This window comes from Punica granatum, chromosome 2, assembly GCF_007655135.1.
Source record: "Punica granatum isolate Tunisia-2019 chromosome 2, ASM765513v2, whole genome shotgun sequence".
NCBI lineage: Eukaryota > Viridiplantae > Streptophyta > Magnoliopsida > Myrtales > Lythraceae > Punica > Punica granatum.
Genome location: NC_045128.1, coordinates 6,993,660 through 7,007,433, shown reverse-complemented (window position 1 = coordinate 7,007,433; position 13,774 = coordinate 6,993,660). Strand labels below are relative to the sequence as shown.

The window sequence follows — 13,774 nt, the reverse complement described above, 5'->3', positions numbered from 1 at the left end:
AGCCGCCGGGACGGAGGTTTTTCAGTTTTAATGGAGGGGGTTGGGGAGGGGACAGTTTCCGTTAGTCCGGTGGAATTGCCCCTCCGGTTGGGATGTAATTACAAGATCTGCCACTCGGATGATGACGAGTGGATTGCGTGGGCAAGCGCGTGCGGTCGGTGTTCCAAGTATAACGTCTCTGTCCCTTTCTTTTTTTTTTTTGATGAATCTATTTTTTTCTTCTTCTTTTTTTTTGGCATAAATAGAGGAAGCTGGGTAGTTCATCCAGTGAGCTTATTTTTGCTTCAGATGATGATTTGATAACTGTCTTTCGAAAATATATTGCTAAATCCAGATATTGTAGGACGCATGTTTCTATTTTCTATTTTACAGAAAGCTCTCTTGGTTGATCTCTTTTTCGTCTGGCGCGATCATCACGTTATGAGCATGCCAAGAATTGATGTATCATCGCGGTCGAGTACGTCTTGCCAGCGTCAACTGAGGGTTGCTGGTTAGTTTTTTTTTTTTTTTGGTAGATGACGGGGCAAAAGTCCAAATAAACTAAAAAGACTAATTACAGGTACTGAGGCTCTTGTGAGATCGCCTAGTAATAAAAAATCTGGAATCGAATACAAAAAGTGAATATGTTGATTCTTCAAAAATATATATAATTATATCACCTAAAGCTTGTTATCATATGAATATGTTTATAAAGGAATTAAAAACGATGCAGCGCAGTAGCACACCCTTATTAAGAGATTTAAGACTATAGGTATTCATTTATTAGATATTAGAATTTATATTTCATTATATTAGATCTAATCTCTCTTATAATAGAAAAAAATAAATATTTATAAAGGAAATTGAGCAAGCAATTTCCCCAAAAAAAATCACATACAAAGGAATAAATTAGCCCAGAAAATGACACTTCCAAATTTAATATTCTTGGTCCAAAAAAGGGAAAAGAACCTTTTTTCGTAACACATGTGAAATTGATGAGATTGCGAAATCCTCGTTAAACGGTCACACGCCTGCGCAGCATGACATTTGTTGTGTCGTGTTCTGCTATAAATGGGGGAGAAAAGAGAAGATTCGATTTTATTAGGAAGATGCTGAAAGTAGTTCCGAGGTCGATCGTCGAGCACTTTCAACGGTGGAAATTGAAATTACACAACAATAGACAATTTCATTAGATCATATGGGAGAACTATAGACATAATAAAAAGGCCATGTGAAGGAAAAAGTTTCGCTAGTAAATCGAATCCAAACTTTTGAGTTTTAAATGAGAATGTATAATACTGCAGCTATATATGACAAAGGAATTAATGTGATCGATGTTTCTAGCTGATAATTTGCAAAGCCACATTGTTTTGATTGCATTTAGAAGATATGAAGACGCCGAAAACCAGTCGTGGCAACTATATCGTCGCGTTGAGTAGATATTATTGTTTGGCTTGACATCTTGACATCGCTCTCAATCATGCCATGAACTCGTGGTTATCACGCTATTCGATATCAAGAACGGAGATAAGCGTGGAGGAAAGACGATTGAATGAATGGATGATAGTCAATTGTACCGATACTGAATATTTTGGAACTAGTAAACCGTAATACACGCCAAGCTTGAAACATATAGACCACCAAAAACTCTAGCTTAATACCCATTTGATACTATAAATAACTGCATGGTACAGAGATTCCATTGTATTTTTTTTTTTTAACCCACGAGTTGGAGCAATAGATAAATATAAGTAACGAAATTTTGATATCTCGAAAGGAAAAAAAGATAAGATTTAACATAATATAAATAAATAAATAGATATATATATATTATATATTTTGGATAAGATAAATTGATTGAAATATACATTAATAAAATTATCTTGTAAGGTCAAAGTAAAAAAATTAAATAAATAATAAAATACTTTTAAGATAATAATATTTATCACTCGCACCCCATTTTCGTGACATGTGTTGGATAATCTTAGGGGTAGATTCTCCAGCCCCGTGCGCTAGCACGTGCCACGGGGTCGATCTCGCTTTAGGTAAAAACACTGGGGGCACATCTGTAATTACACTGTACGGCCATTTAATTTGATCATGGCAGGGTGGGCCTCACCTATTGGATGAACAACAATCAACGGACTCTCCATTTCCATGCTAGGAATCATGCTTTCCCCATTAAACCAAAAAACACTTTCCAAACGCGGATCGATTTAGATGATTCGTAGTAGACGACATCTGTTTTTTTTCTAAATAAGATTTCAAATTTTAGTCCTGTGAATGGAAAAAAAATTCACGACTGAAAGAGTTCTATCTCTCTAATTGAGCTCGAATTCAAATCGGTTGAAATTTATTGAATTTCTAAATATCGAGTGATTTAAAAAAAAAAAAAAAGGGCTTCTCCAGTCTTCTCAGCAAATAGTATTCCAAGCATGTTCGCCAAGTCATCGGTACTTTCAAGCAAGTTCTCTAAATTTTCCTACCTTCAACTATTTTAATTCAATGTTTTCTTCAAAGGCACTCACAAGCAATCCCGTCCCATGTCGGGGCGGGCCATGTGATGCACGCATTGACTGGTCTTGACTTGCAGGTCTCCCCCGAATCTCGGGACATAAGAAACAAATTGTTTCATAGTTACTCACCATGTCGTGATAAATGGTCTTCGGAAGTTAACCGTGTTGATCGTTCAACAGGTCGTCAAAACTTTGCCGATTATATCGACGGAGGACTTATGCTACTAATTTGCCTAACTCATTAAGTTAAATGCCCAAAATAGTGGTCCCAGCATTTGTGTAGCCATTCCCCATGATATACAGGCTGGATCCTCCATAACTCGGTTCTGATACCGAACAAGTTATAAAACGTATTGGACTTTCAAAAGAGCTCATCCGAAACTTCAAAATCAAGGATGAGTTCGTGCACAAGCCTATCCAAAGGATACTGTCAAAAGTTCATCACCATATTGCCATGTGAGAGTGAATATTGTCCAAATGTTGGTTGAGAATAGATTTTGTTTACGCGTTTTTTTTATTTTATTTTTCAAATGACAAGTACATCCTCAATGAATGCACTCCCGCATGGATCTCGAGTCAATAAACTTGTACTTCGACTTTTTCGACATGTCACCTACTTTAATGGTGTTCATCTGGAAATTGTTCGATTCCAAACCTAGCATCTAAATCATCCCAACTTGGATCCAGACATCATGCCTATGGGAAGTTATCAACAAAGAAATGCCCAATACATGAGATTTAAAAAATAGTACCGAAAGGCACAACCTTTATATTTTTTTCCCTAAATATAGCATGACTTTCACATAGCAGCATATAAATACACGTGTACCTTTGCACTTTTTTCCTAAATATATCACGACCTTTAAAAAAAAGTACAAAAATGCACGATTTTCAGATTGAGTTACGATTTTAACACGACGTCAATTAACACGACGTCAATTATTCTGTCAAATGTAAAAATAACAGCTAGCGAGAGTTAATGATGTAATGTGACACAACATGATTGAACGAGTGACACCTGACACCGTGAACTCTATATTAGTTGTTATCGTCCAATCATGTGGAGTATACTCGTCAATCATGTTCTATAACGTGACACCGTTAACTCCACGTTAGCTGTTATCGTTATAATTTGACTGAATAATTTATATTATACTAAATGCACAACTCAACTTAAAAGTTATGTTCTATTGAGAAAAAAAAGTGCAAAGATCATACCTTTATATACTACTCTCCAAATATCGTGTTATATATTTAGGAAAAAAATACAAAAGTCATACATTTCTTTGTTATTTTTCAAAAGTCGTGCTATATTTAAAAATATATATAAAGATCGTGCTTGTTTAGATAATTAAGCCAAAAACAAACTGATGCGACAAAGTAGGGCAGGGGACATTGCCCCTTCGTCCACAATAGATTCAAGTAGTTGTCCTTCATAACTCATCTATCAATTAATGGCTGCGACTTCCGGTTGCCCACCCATTTAATTAAACAAACTTCGCTTCAAATACCGCAGCCTTTCAACCAATTTCAGAAATTGACAGACCACACCATCCCTTCCCACCTCGTAATGTGCTGCAGCGGTGCAGCAGATGGCCGTAAGAGCATCCAACGGTTCTATTTTTCCATTATCCGTTCGACCAATCTGAATTTGTTACGAGCCGGCAAGTCACCTCCTCTGAGGATCTGAATCTATTCTAGTGACATCTCATGGATCCCAGTATACAACTCATGAAGATGTCTTAACCAACATCTGCATTTGCATGCATCATCAGAATAAAACCTTTACAGCCCTTTTAGCACACCATTGAAAAATGACACAGAAACGAAATTGGAAGGACAAAAGGAAAACAAGAAACTCACAATGTCGAATTACATTATTCCTACTTCGCAATACCAAATGACTAGTCTATGTGTTTTTCCTTTTCTGTTTACAAAGGCCGCCTAGGCTGATGGCTCAACAAGAACCGAACCAGGTGAGATGCTCAGCTGAGACAAGAACTCAGCATCTCAGCCATGTTAAGGATCTCCATTATATGCCAGATAACCAAGACAAGAAAGTTACGGACAAAACAGACGCAGTTGGTTGTCTATAACTCCTAGCTTTCCACACAAACCACCTTTGCTATGGGGAACAATATGGCTTTTCTCCACAACAATCAGATTCATGTTCGGTTCTCAGGAATCGTCCACAGCTATCGATTGTTGTCCACAAACTTTCCATCTCAGTTAAGTAACATAGTGCAGATGATACATACGGTCGTGGTGAAACTGCAGGCCGGAGCCCTTCTCCTTCAACTGTTATGGTGCCCAATTCCTTCAAGTTAAGAAATGGCATTAACCTTCGATGAAAGCAAAAACAAACTCACAGGCTTTGTTGAGTTCAATTGACATCATAACAGTTGAGAAATTCTATCAATTGCGTTCCGCTTTTCCCATATTCCTAGCTCCGGGTAGTGATACACAGAAGCACTCTTTATGACATATCCCAGCTGCACTAGCAATCAACATTAATCATTTAAAAGTAACCACCAACATATCCCTGCAATGATCATGTTCTTGAAGGGCCCTCCCAGAACTCCTATTCATTTAAACACCAAACTTTCTCCATATCTTAATTCCAGACCAATCTGCTCTCGTCTTCTCCTCCAAACTGGTAAGCAAATGCACAGAAAATCTTATGGTCTCATCCCCCAAATGGTCCCTTGTACCTCCGGGACCGTCAGATCTGCACTGCCCCCAACCTCTCAGTGTAGATCCGACAGCTCCGAAGGTACAAGAGACTGTCCGGGGGATGGGGTCAGATAATTTTCCATAAATGAACATCAAATCCGCGAGATACTGATTCTTTTAAGCACGACAGCTTGTTACCATGAATCAGACCAATCACGGATTCCAAAAACCGCCTCCTAAAGCCAGTGAGCTTGCATGTGAAAATGGCCATTAAATTATATTGCAGGGGAACACCTAGATTCCGGGATATTCTTCCCTAGACCGGATGTGAAAAGATTCTTTCACACCAAGCCAATCACAACCGTTAATTAGTATCAGCTCTAGCGTAATAAATGCGAGGCCTACTACCATTAACATCTGTAATAAGCTTAATGTAAAGAAATCCTTTTCCACCAGGTCTAGACAAGAACTTTCCATAGAACCGGCAGGGCTGGAATGACTAACAAGACAGCCTTAAACTTCTTAACAGTACCCACATTGAACTGTTTCTTGTGCCACCTCTATTATTCTGTAGACATTTTTCTTTTGTTCAATTACACTAGGCTGAATATTCTAGGATACAGCAGCAGTACTATATTGTCACCACAGAAACTAATTATTAGAAATTTAGAAAAGAAATTATTTCAGAAGAGCCTCACAGATGGCAAATTCCTACAATGATGACTGACATTAAAGGGAATTACTTCAAGAAGAAATCTTGATGAAAAGATAGAAAATTACAATCAGCACCAGCATTTTACTAGGTCAATAAAAAATTTGCTAATCATGGTCAATCCAAGAAATAACTTATCGTCAAAACCCAACTACATGAATAGCAGATAATAAAAATACTTTAAAAAGAGATTTTATCGTGATTAGAGTAATGACATTTGCCCAAAAGAATTGAGAGGAGCAAATCTTGTTTCTTTTGCAATTCCTCGCTTCAATTATCTTCGAAAAATTAAACAATTTTCAACTAGCTCTTATTTTATGTCCTTTAAATTTGCTATCATCATAATGTACTAGATCTTGCACCAGTTTTATGCATTTAAATCAAAGAATGATCAATAATATCAAAGTATATTGTCTCTTGCTTAGATTGATAAATCCAAAAGAAATTGCTATATCCTCTATTCAAAGGGAGAAATAAGTTTGGATATTCTGATGATTCAAAAGGATTTAACTCTTACATAATTGATGAAAAAGGGCATATTAATTATTGAACCAGTTCGTTCGTCTATATAAAGTGAAGGACAATTTCTTATCTGTCAAACGATACATATTTCATTGGTTCATAAAAGTAAGCCCCAAATTAATCAAAGATATCGAGAAAAAAGCTATATTGATATATTTTCTTTCTAGAGTGGAGATAGTTGCACGTAATGACAGATCACAGCCATATTATTACTGTCCAGTCAAAACAAGAATTCATTTTGATCGACCTATCTAGTTTCCTTCGATGGCTACGGTACATGTCTCGTTTCAAGATTCATCAATAGTAATCTTAACTTCACATATAATTAGCATAAATTATGATTGAACTGGACAAAGAAATGGGATAATCATAATGACATGACACAAATATAATGATTGAAATTCTTTATACTTCACAGTTTTCAACTTTTTCTTTTATAAGTCCAGCCATAATTTTTCACATTTCACCACCTCAATCGTCTTCCTCAGGCAACCTGCTTCACCTTCATCTCAGCCACTATGAAATTTGAACCGCTTCTCCATTGTTGGTTTTTCACCTCCATCACCTCTCCGACCCACTCCTGCCCACAGCTTAACCCAAATTTGCAAATTAAGGGAGGCCAATGCAATATCGTCTATCGTAAACCCCCGATACAATGCAAACCAAGCATCAGTGGCAGCTAGCCCCTGCCCTCGACCAGCACCATCAGATCAGCCTTTATTCTTCTATAATTTGCATTTTATTTATTTATTTATTTATATATATATATATATATTTTTTTTTTCTGCAGATCACAGCTAGTGACAACACACTCATTGACAACCACCAGAAGGACCAGCCTCCAAATGAAAAATATTCTGATTCACAAGCCTTGTGTTTTTCTCATGCTATCCTATCTTATGTGCTTTCTCTCAGTTGATCAGGACACACTTAAATCTGTAAGTCCTTCTGGGAGATTGGGGTCAAATTACTTTTTGACAATTATTATTTTAATAACTAAATGGTGCCCTTGGAGCACTTGTTAAGGTTCACCTTTTCTATGACATAAATGGTGAAAAACGCATTGAAAGTAAATTTAAAAGTGAAAAAATTCACACTTTCAGTTTACCTTCTGAAGATCGTGGTGCAAAAGGTAAACCTTTTTTTTTTTTGTATAATGCAAAAGGTAAACCTTAACAAGTGCTCTAAGAGCACCATTTAGTTTCAACCCAATACTTTATCATGGCAAAAATGAAAGTCAAGAAAAGGAGACATGGCAACTGGAAACTAGCACAGCCTCTAAGGGTAGGCCCGGTATCGTTCATGCCAAAATCTGCATTCCTTGATTCTCTCCTGGATGCAGGACTAACAACATGACCAAGACTAGCATGTTGATTGCGAATTTAGCCACTGAAAAATTGATGTTCAGCCATGATTAAGGCATCGAGTAACCTCCAGTACCCAGCAGCTTCATCAAGACCATCATTGGACTTCCATAATCAACTAATCCTCCATCTAGGAGATATTTAACCTACTAGTAAACTGATTTTGGCTATATGAAGGCCAAAGAAGCCCTAGTTTACTCACAGCTGCCATTCTTCTCTCTACTTTTCTTTTTTCTTTTTTGCTTTTCTGAATATTAAAATAAATTAATAACTTCTGTCAGAAAAATAATTTGACCGCAACAGCAATTTCCAAAGATAGACCATGATAAGTTGGCCAATGTCACATTTTAATTTGAAGAAAGGTTGCAGCACAGTCTAAATATAAAGCGCAGCAAGTACTTCAGGTATTTGGCGATATCATGGCCCACAAGTGTGTTGCCAAGTGCCCCCCTAGGAGGGTAATCCACCACAAGATTGAGTTAGAGCCTGAAATGAAAGCCCCTAAACTTAATTAGACCGGAGCTGGGTTTAGCAGAACTAGCATCTGTTATTGTTGGGGCTTTGATGAACTCAGGGAAGAATTTCAGAAAGTCATTGAGGCCTATTTCTATTCCAGCCTCCAAGGCAGTTTTTCCCTATCTTGCTGGAGAAATCTTGGGGAGCGATAATTTCTTCCAAGGAAAAGCAGGACCCTCGTGAATTGGTTAGCAGGCACTCAACAAGGTAACCTAACCATCAAGAACAAGTATCCACTTCGATTAAATGCAATAAGCTGGGGAATGACTGACATTGCCCCGAGGGAAATAGCACCATCCTTGATATAAAAAGTCGTCTGTTTTCATCCTTCAGAACTGTTAAGTTATGGAGCTCTCATAATATAACAAGAATCTCTGTCGCGCACCACTAAGCCGTTGTTATGGGAATTAGATTGGTCAAATAGAGATTAAATATTGGCTCTTTGTCAACCTCGAAAAAGGATATCCATACATAACCACATCATGGATTTATATGACTATGCCACAGCTTGACTTATGAATCTGAGCCCATCATGATAGTTCAGCAAAAACTTACATGATAACCACCCCTTTTTTGGGATAAGTACTAACCCTTTTAACTATTGTGTCGACAACAAGAACCTCTAATGCTGTATCACCATATCAAGAACCAAATCCTCCACATGACTTATATATTCCATCATTATCTGTTCATATTTTCAAATCATACTTGCCTGTAGTAAATGTAGCATGAAGCTGCACACAAGTGACAAGACCGCTGTTTCAGACAGTAGATATTCCTAAAGACACTGGATAGCATTAGATAGATTTTAGTTATGGGCACAGAGGATAATGGGATTGATGACTCACAGGTATGTTATGATAAGATATGGATTAGATTTTAGTTTGCATCATCGCCAGGTGGAACTAACCTAAGCTATAATTAGATATTCTATCACTGATGAACTTATCATAATAATGATAGGACAAAAATCTAATCCAATGTTAAGGTATCTAATTCATATCTTATCATAACATACCTGGGAAAAATGCTGGGCCGCTCATTCTTTTGGCGTGTCATTGGGAACTGTTGCCTTTTCCACAAAGACATTGCCATTGCTGTCGATCCTGTATGAGATGTCGAGTCCTTCCAACAAAAGGTGATAAAGAATGTCACCGCAACTTGCAGCAACTCTCTCATTTTCATCAGAACCTTCTTCTTCAGAGTCTTGGCTCAACTCTGCATGTTTACTAGCCTTAGTGAGTGAATCGTGGGGATAGTTCCTTTGAGATACTGACCGAATGTCCCAGGATAGGACTTCCTTGATCAACTTTTGGAAGTCATCAGGAGATGCATAGAGTGATGTTCTGCCCTGATAAATGATCGCCTTAAAGGTTAAAAAGAAAAAGAAACTTTTTAATGAAAAAAATGAAAATCCAAGAAAATTTATACAGCAATTAGAACTTCAATGGTGCAATTAATGGAAGCATTGTACCAATATACCAAAGAAAAGAATAAAAATGAAAATATATGTATCTATGTATCCACCCTACACAAAAACCTGCGAAAGACGTGGCAGCACAGAAGTAATAACAGGTAACAGCAAAGGGAGTGGAGAAATCTAAACCTGAAAACAAATGAGCAAGACATAAATATCATGGGGCAAAACTGAAGTTTTTCACTTTTTTTATTAATAATTATTAATATTGTTTTGGGGAGTCAATCCTAAGATGAAAGCAAGTACTGCAACTATCAGGCTAGTTAGCATCCTCATGATGGCTCTCACTGAACAGCTAAAGCCAAAAGACTAAGTGAAAAAATTATATCAATGATGAAGATATCATTCAAAACCCTAGCAAGCTACATATGTATTAAGAAATTCACCCATGATAATTGAGTATTACTTTCGCGATATTACTTGCAATTCAGCATGAACACTATGCCAGATAGAGATAACTTGTTCAGGAAGAAGAAAACTCACTTTAGTAGCCCAACTATCAGAGAGTGTTGCAAAGAAATCGGTAGAAAAATTAACAGAAGCAACCACCAGTGAGTTGTCCCCCTGTCCAAAATCAGTTATTAATCTCAGTTACACCAGTGTCGACATAAACAAGAGTTCAATATGGAGTCGAATTGTAAAAAGTTCCCTAGTTTTACTTTTATAAATAATGTACCAAGCATCAACAACATGAATATCCTACAATTCCATAAAAGCCTTAGCAGTGCATCAGGCGCAACGCGAGATCCTTAACAATGAAGACTATATCTGGGATCTAGCAACACTCGGTGTGATTGACGATTTCAGAAGGAAAATTCTGATGATGAACTACATTGTAGCTCTGCATGGATAGGAGCAGGTAGATAGAAGATTACCATCAACCATTTAGGCACGGTGGCGCCTGGTATGCTGTCGCAGTATGGTACATAAGGTTTGATATCCAGTACTGGCTGCTCGATACATTCAAACATGTAAGTGTGCAATTAAAGAAGATAGTCATTTCTCAGCGTATGAAAGACAAGAAACTTACCGTTCCATCAACTAGATCTACACCTGAAAGTAAAACCATATGGCCTTTGACTGCCTCCACCTAGAGAACAAGGAAGATAGTGTGATTAATATATTGTACAAACTCTAGAACAAGTTACTCCCATTGCTCTGGAAATTTGATGAGACATTTATGAAGGTGATCATTCATGCTGATTGCTAATGTTTGACAAAGAAAGCCGTCTTTACCTTTGCAATTGTAAGTCCTATTGGACATGGTCGATGTGGAGATCGAGTAGCAAAGACTCCTATCCTTCGACCTTTTAATCTCGGTACTCTTACCTGCATATTGAGCCAAAAAAAATTTTAAGAAAAAAGAGGGTACCATCACCAGCAGGAACCTTCTTAAACTCTTCATTGGATTGCTAGGCCACAAACCTTTGCCTTGAATTTTGATCTTGCCGGATGCTTCCATAACTTCTCCAAATCTGTATTGAGATGGAATACATATATTATCCAGCAATGAGAATACTCTTCGAGGCCCTCAAGTGATGCTGGAGGTACTCTAGATGCATCAAATATCAAAGATGCTCTAGCAAGGGGTACAAGTAAAGGCTGCCGTGGTGTCCCATTCCTAAGAAGGTGAAACGTGAAAATATGTTGATATGTCCAATGTACTTTCCGAGAGACAGTAAGTGCTGTACGAGAAATGTGGCAAACCAATCCACGTGAACGAGCCCATGAATAAGACTTCACATTTAACGACAGGGGCATAGCACGTTAGTGAAATACATAATCCACCTTTCTACAAACCAACTTACCTTCCAACATATAACATGGGCAATTCAACTGCACTAGGTTCTCCAAGTAAGCTACGATACTTTAACCTCGTGCATTATTATTTAATGAAAAGAGAAATCTCAAAGAATATAAAACCTGGCATTGACAATTTATCATCACAGTGGCCCAAATAGCACGAATTGAGAAAACCCAGATGAAGGAATAGACTAGATACTTATTAATCCATATCCAACTCTTACCTCGTGGAGAAGCATGACTTCACAACACCTATAGGCCTCATGGGGTATGATGTTGACTCCAAATTGTCAGCCTGAGGTTCTGCAATTGCTTTCCTCAAGGCCTAGCATGAAATTGGTTTAAGAAATCGAGAAAAAAAAAGACAGATTAGTAAAAGCGGAAATAAATTAGCCGAAGACCGAAATCAATTCAAATTCGAGTTTATGGTCTTGGTGGCCTAAGCAGCTTCAAATTGAGTAAACACAGCACAGAGACACAAGCAGACATATACTATTGCATCGATTTCAGGTACTAACTTCATTGTCGAAATTTTCAGTCCAATTCGGCTTTTCCACATTTGTAAAATTCGAGATAAACAACAAGTTATCTATTTAGCTGACAAAACACATAAGCTTATAACAGAACCAACATAAGTCCGAATTTTCTGTTAGAACACTTTTTTTTCTATCTATCTTCACACCGCTTCTTCCATTCAACAACCTAAGACAATGTCCAAGGGTAAAATGAAATCATTGCTCATAAAAAAGTTCGGAAAGACGACATTAACATTGAGGACAAGTACGGTTCTCCAACGTGCAGGAAACCAGTAGCTAACAAGCGAAACATTGACTTGTAATGACGGTGGAACCAATCGAGGAGTCTTGGAAACAAACCTGCTGAGCTCGAACACGGCCTTGCCTCTCGGCGGCGCATTTTTCAAGGGCGGAGCTGAGAGAAGCTTCCAGCTCTCGCACCTTCGATCTCAGCTGCCTCGATCTTCTCCTGCTTCTCAGCAAATAAACTGTGACAACATCAAGCAAGTTTCACATACATTTCTTCAAACTCACTCGCGCAGGAAGAAGCAGAGAGAGAGAGAGAGAGAGAGAGAGAGAGAGAGATAGAGAGAGAGTACCGGAGAGTACAGTAGAAGCTGAGATCGCAGTGAGAGCTATGGAGAGAGTGAGAGTCAGAAGGCACTTCGAGCTTCCATTGGAAGCCATTGAGATGAACTTTCCAGTTGCAAGCAGTACCCGGTCCGTCCCCAGGAAGCACCGCCGCCGCCGATGTGCTCTCTCTCTCTCTCTCTGTGTCTTCCCAGCCGGGCCGGGTCAAATAGAGTGCCCGGACTTGCCCGAAACGGGTCTTATCGCATCGTCTTACCTTCGAAGAGCATTTCAGGGGCTTAAAATTGGGCCGATGACTAGCCAAGACCAGCCCATGGGCTGAACTTGGGCCTCTCATAGTGTCACAGAGGCGTTCCACTTGCACCAGCTTCACTCAATACCAGACCTTATCATGGACTGCAAAAGTTGCTCGATTGTCAGCCTCGACTTGAGCTCGGGTCGTGAGCAGTTTAAGCTCAATCACACCCTTCGGCACAATCCTCAACATTATTAAAATCGATTTTGTACACTCTTTTCTGCTGCCGGGAAAGATTTGAATCGGTTATCCCGCCCATCCCTTTGTTGTTGCTCGTGTCGTTGGCCCTCGCAAACTCATCTGCGGTGATTAGCTTTTAGAGCAACCTCTGCGTGGGTTTTGAATATCCCCTTGGAAGACCGACTCAAACCAAACCTTCGATGCATACTTATATCAAAGTATACGAGCATGGCAAACCACAGTTCCATCGAAATCCCTATATGTTCAATCTTCTCATACTCTTTCGTTATAGAAATTTCAACATGTAAAGTAGAAAAGCGCCCGGTACACAATGCACGCCGCGCGGGAGCATCCTAGCTGCTAACAGATGTTTGTTGAACATACAATTTCATCGCGTGTTTAGCGCAAAGTACACGAAAGATCCTCTGATTTCAATGTTTCTTGTAAATGTTTGTATGGTACCTCAACTTTTGGACCATATTCACGTCCGCATTTTTTAAGAACTCTCCTAATTTATCTTGGTAGGACTCGATGTTCGTATTCGTACTTACTTACAAGTGTGTATATCTTTTTTTTTTTTTTTGCTAACCCGGGGTGTCCAGGCTTCGCCCGACTAATCCCCGGGGATCCG

General features: G+C 38.5%; 1 protein-coding gene across 8 annotated transcripts; it reads right to left on the bottom strand.

Annotated features, from left to right (window-relative positions):
- Nucleotides 1–3,866: 3,866 nt before the first annotated feature.
- LOC116196473 (tRNA (adenine(37)-N6)-methyltransferase) lies at nt 3,867–12,882 on the bottom strand. Of its 8 annotated transcripts, none has more exons than XM_031526212.1 (10): nt 12,677–12,882; nt 12,438–12,565; nt 11,787–11,887; nt 11,185–11,380; nt 10,996–11,088; nt 10,790–10,849; nt 10,635–10,709; nt 10,243–10,323; nt 9,301–9,648; nt 3,867–4,248 (listed from the first exon to the last, which is right to left on the bottom strand). In XM_031526212.1, the coding sequence occupies exons 1-9, from the start codon at nt 12,762–12,764 to the stop codon at nt 9,322–9,324; spliced, it is 1,149 nt and encodes a 382-aa protein (XP_031382072.1). In that variant the 5' UTR covers nt 12,765–12,882; the 3' UTR covers nt 3,867–4,248; nt 9,301–9,321. The 8 variants fall into 8 exon arrangements, with proteins under 8 accessions (XP_031382072.1, XP_031382068.1, XP_031382069.1 ...); XM_031526208.1 differs by having other exon boundaries at nt 4,219–6,992; XM_031526209.1 differs by having other exon boundaries at nt 4,219–6,982.
- Nucleotides 12,883–13,774: the final 892 nt, after the last annotated feature.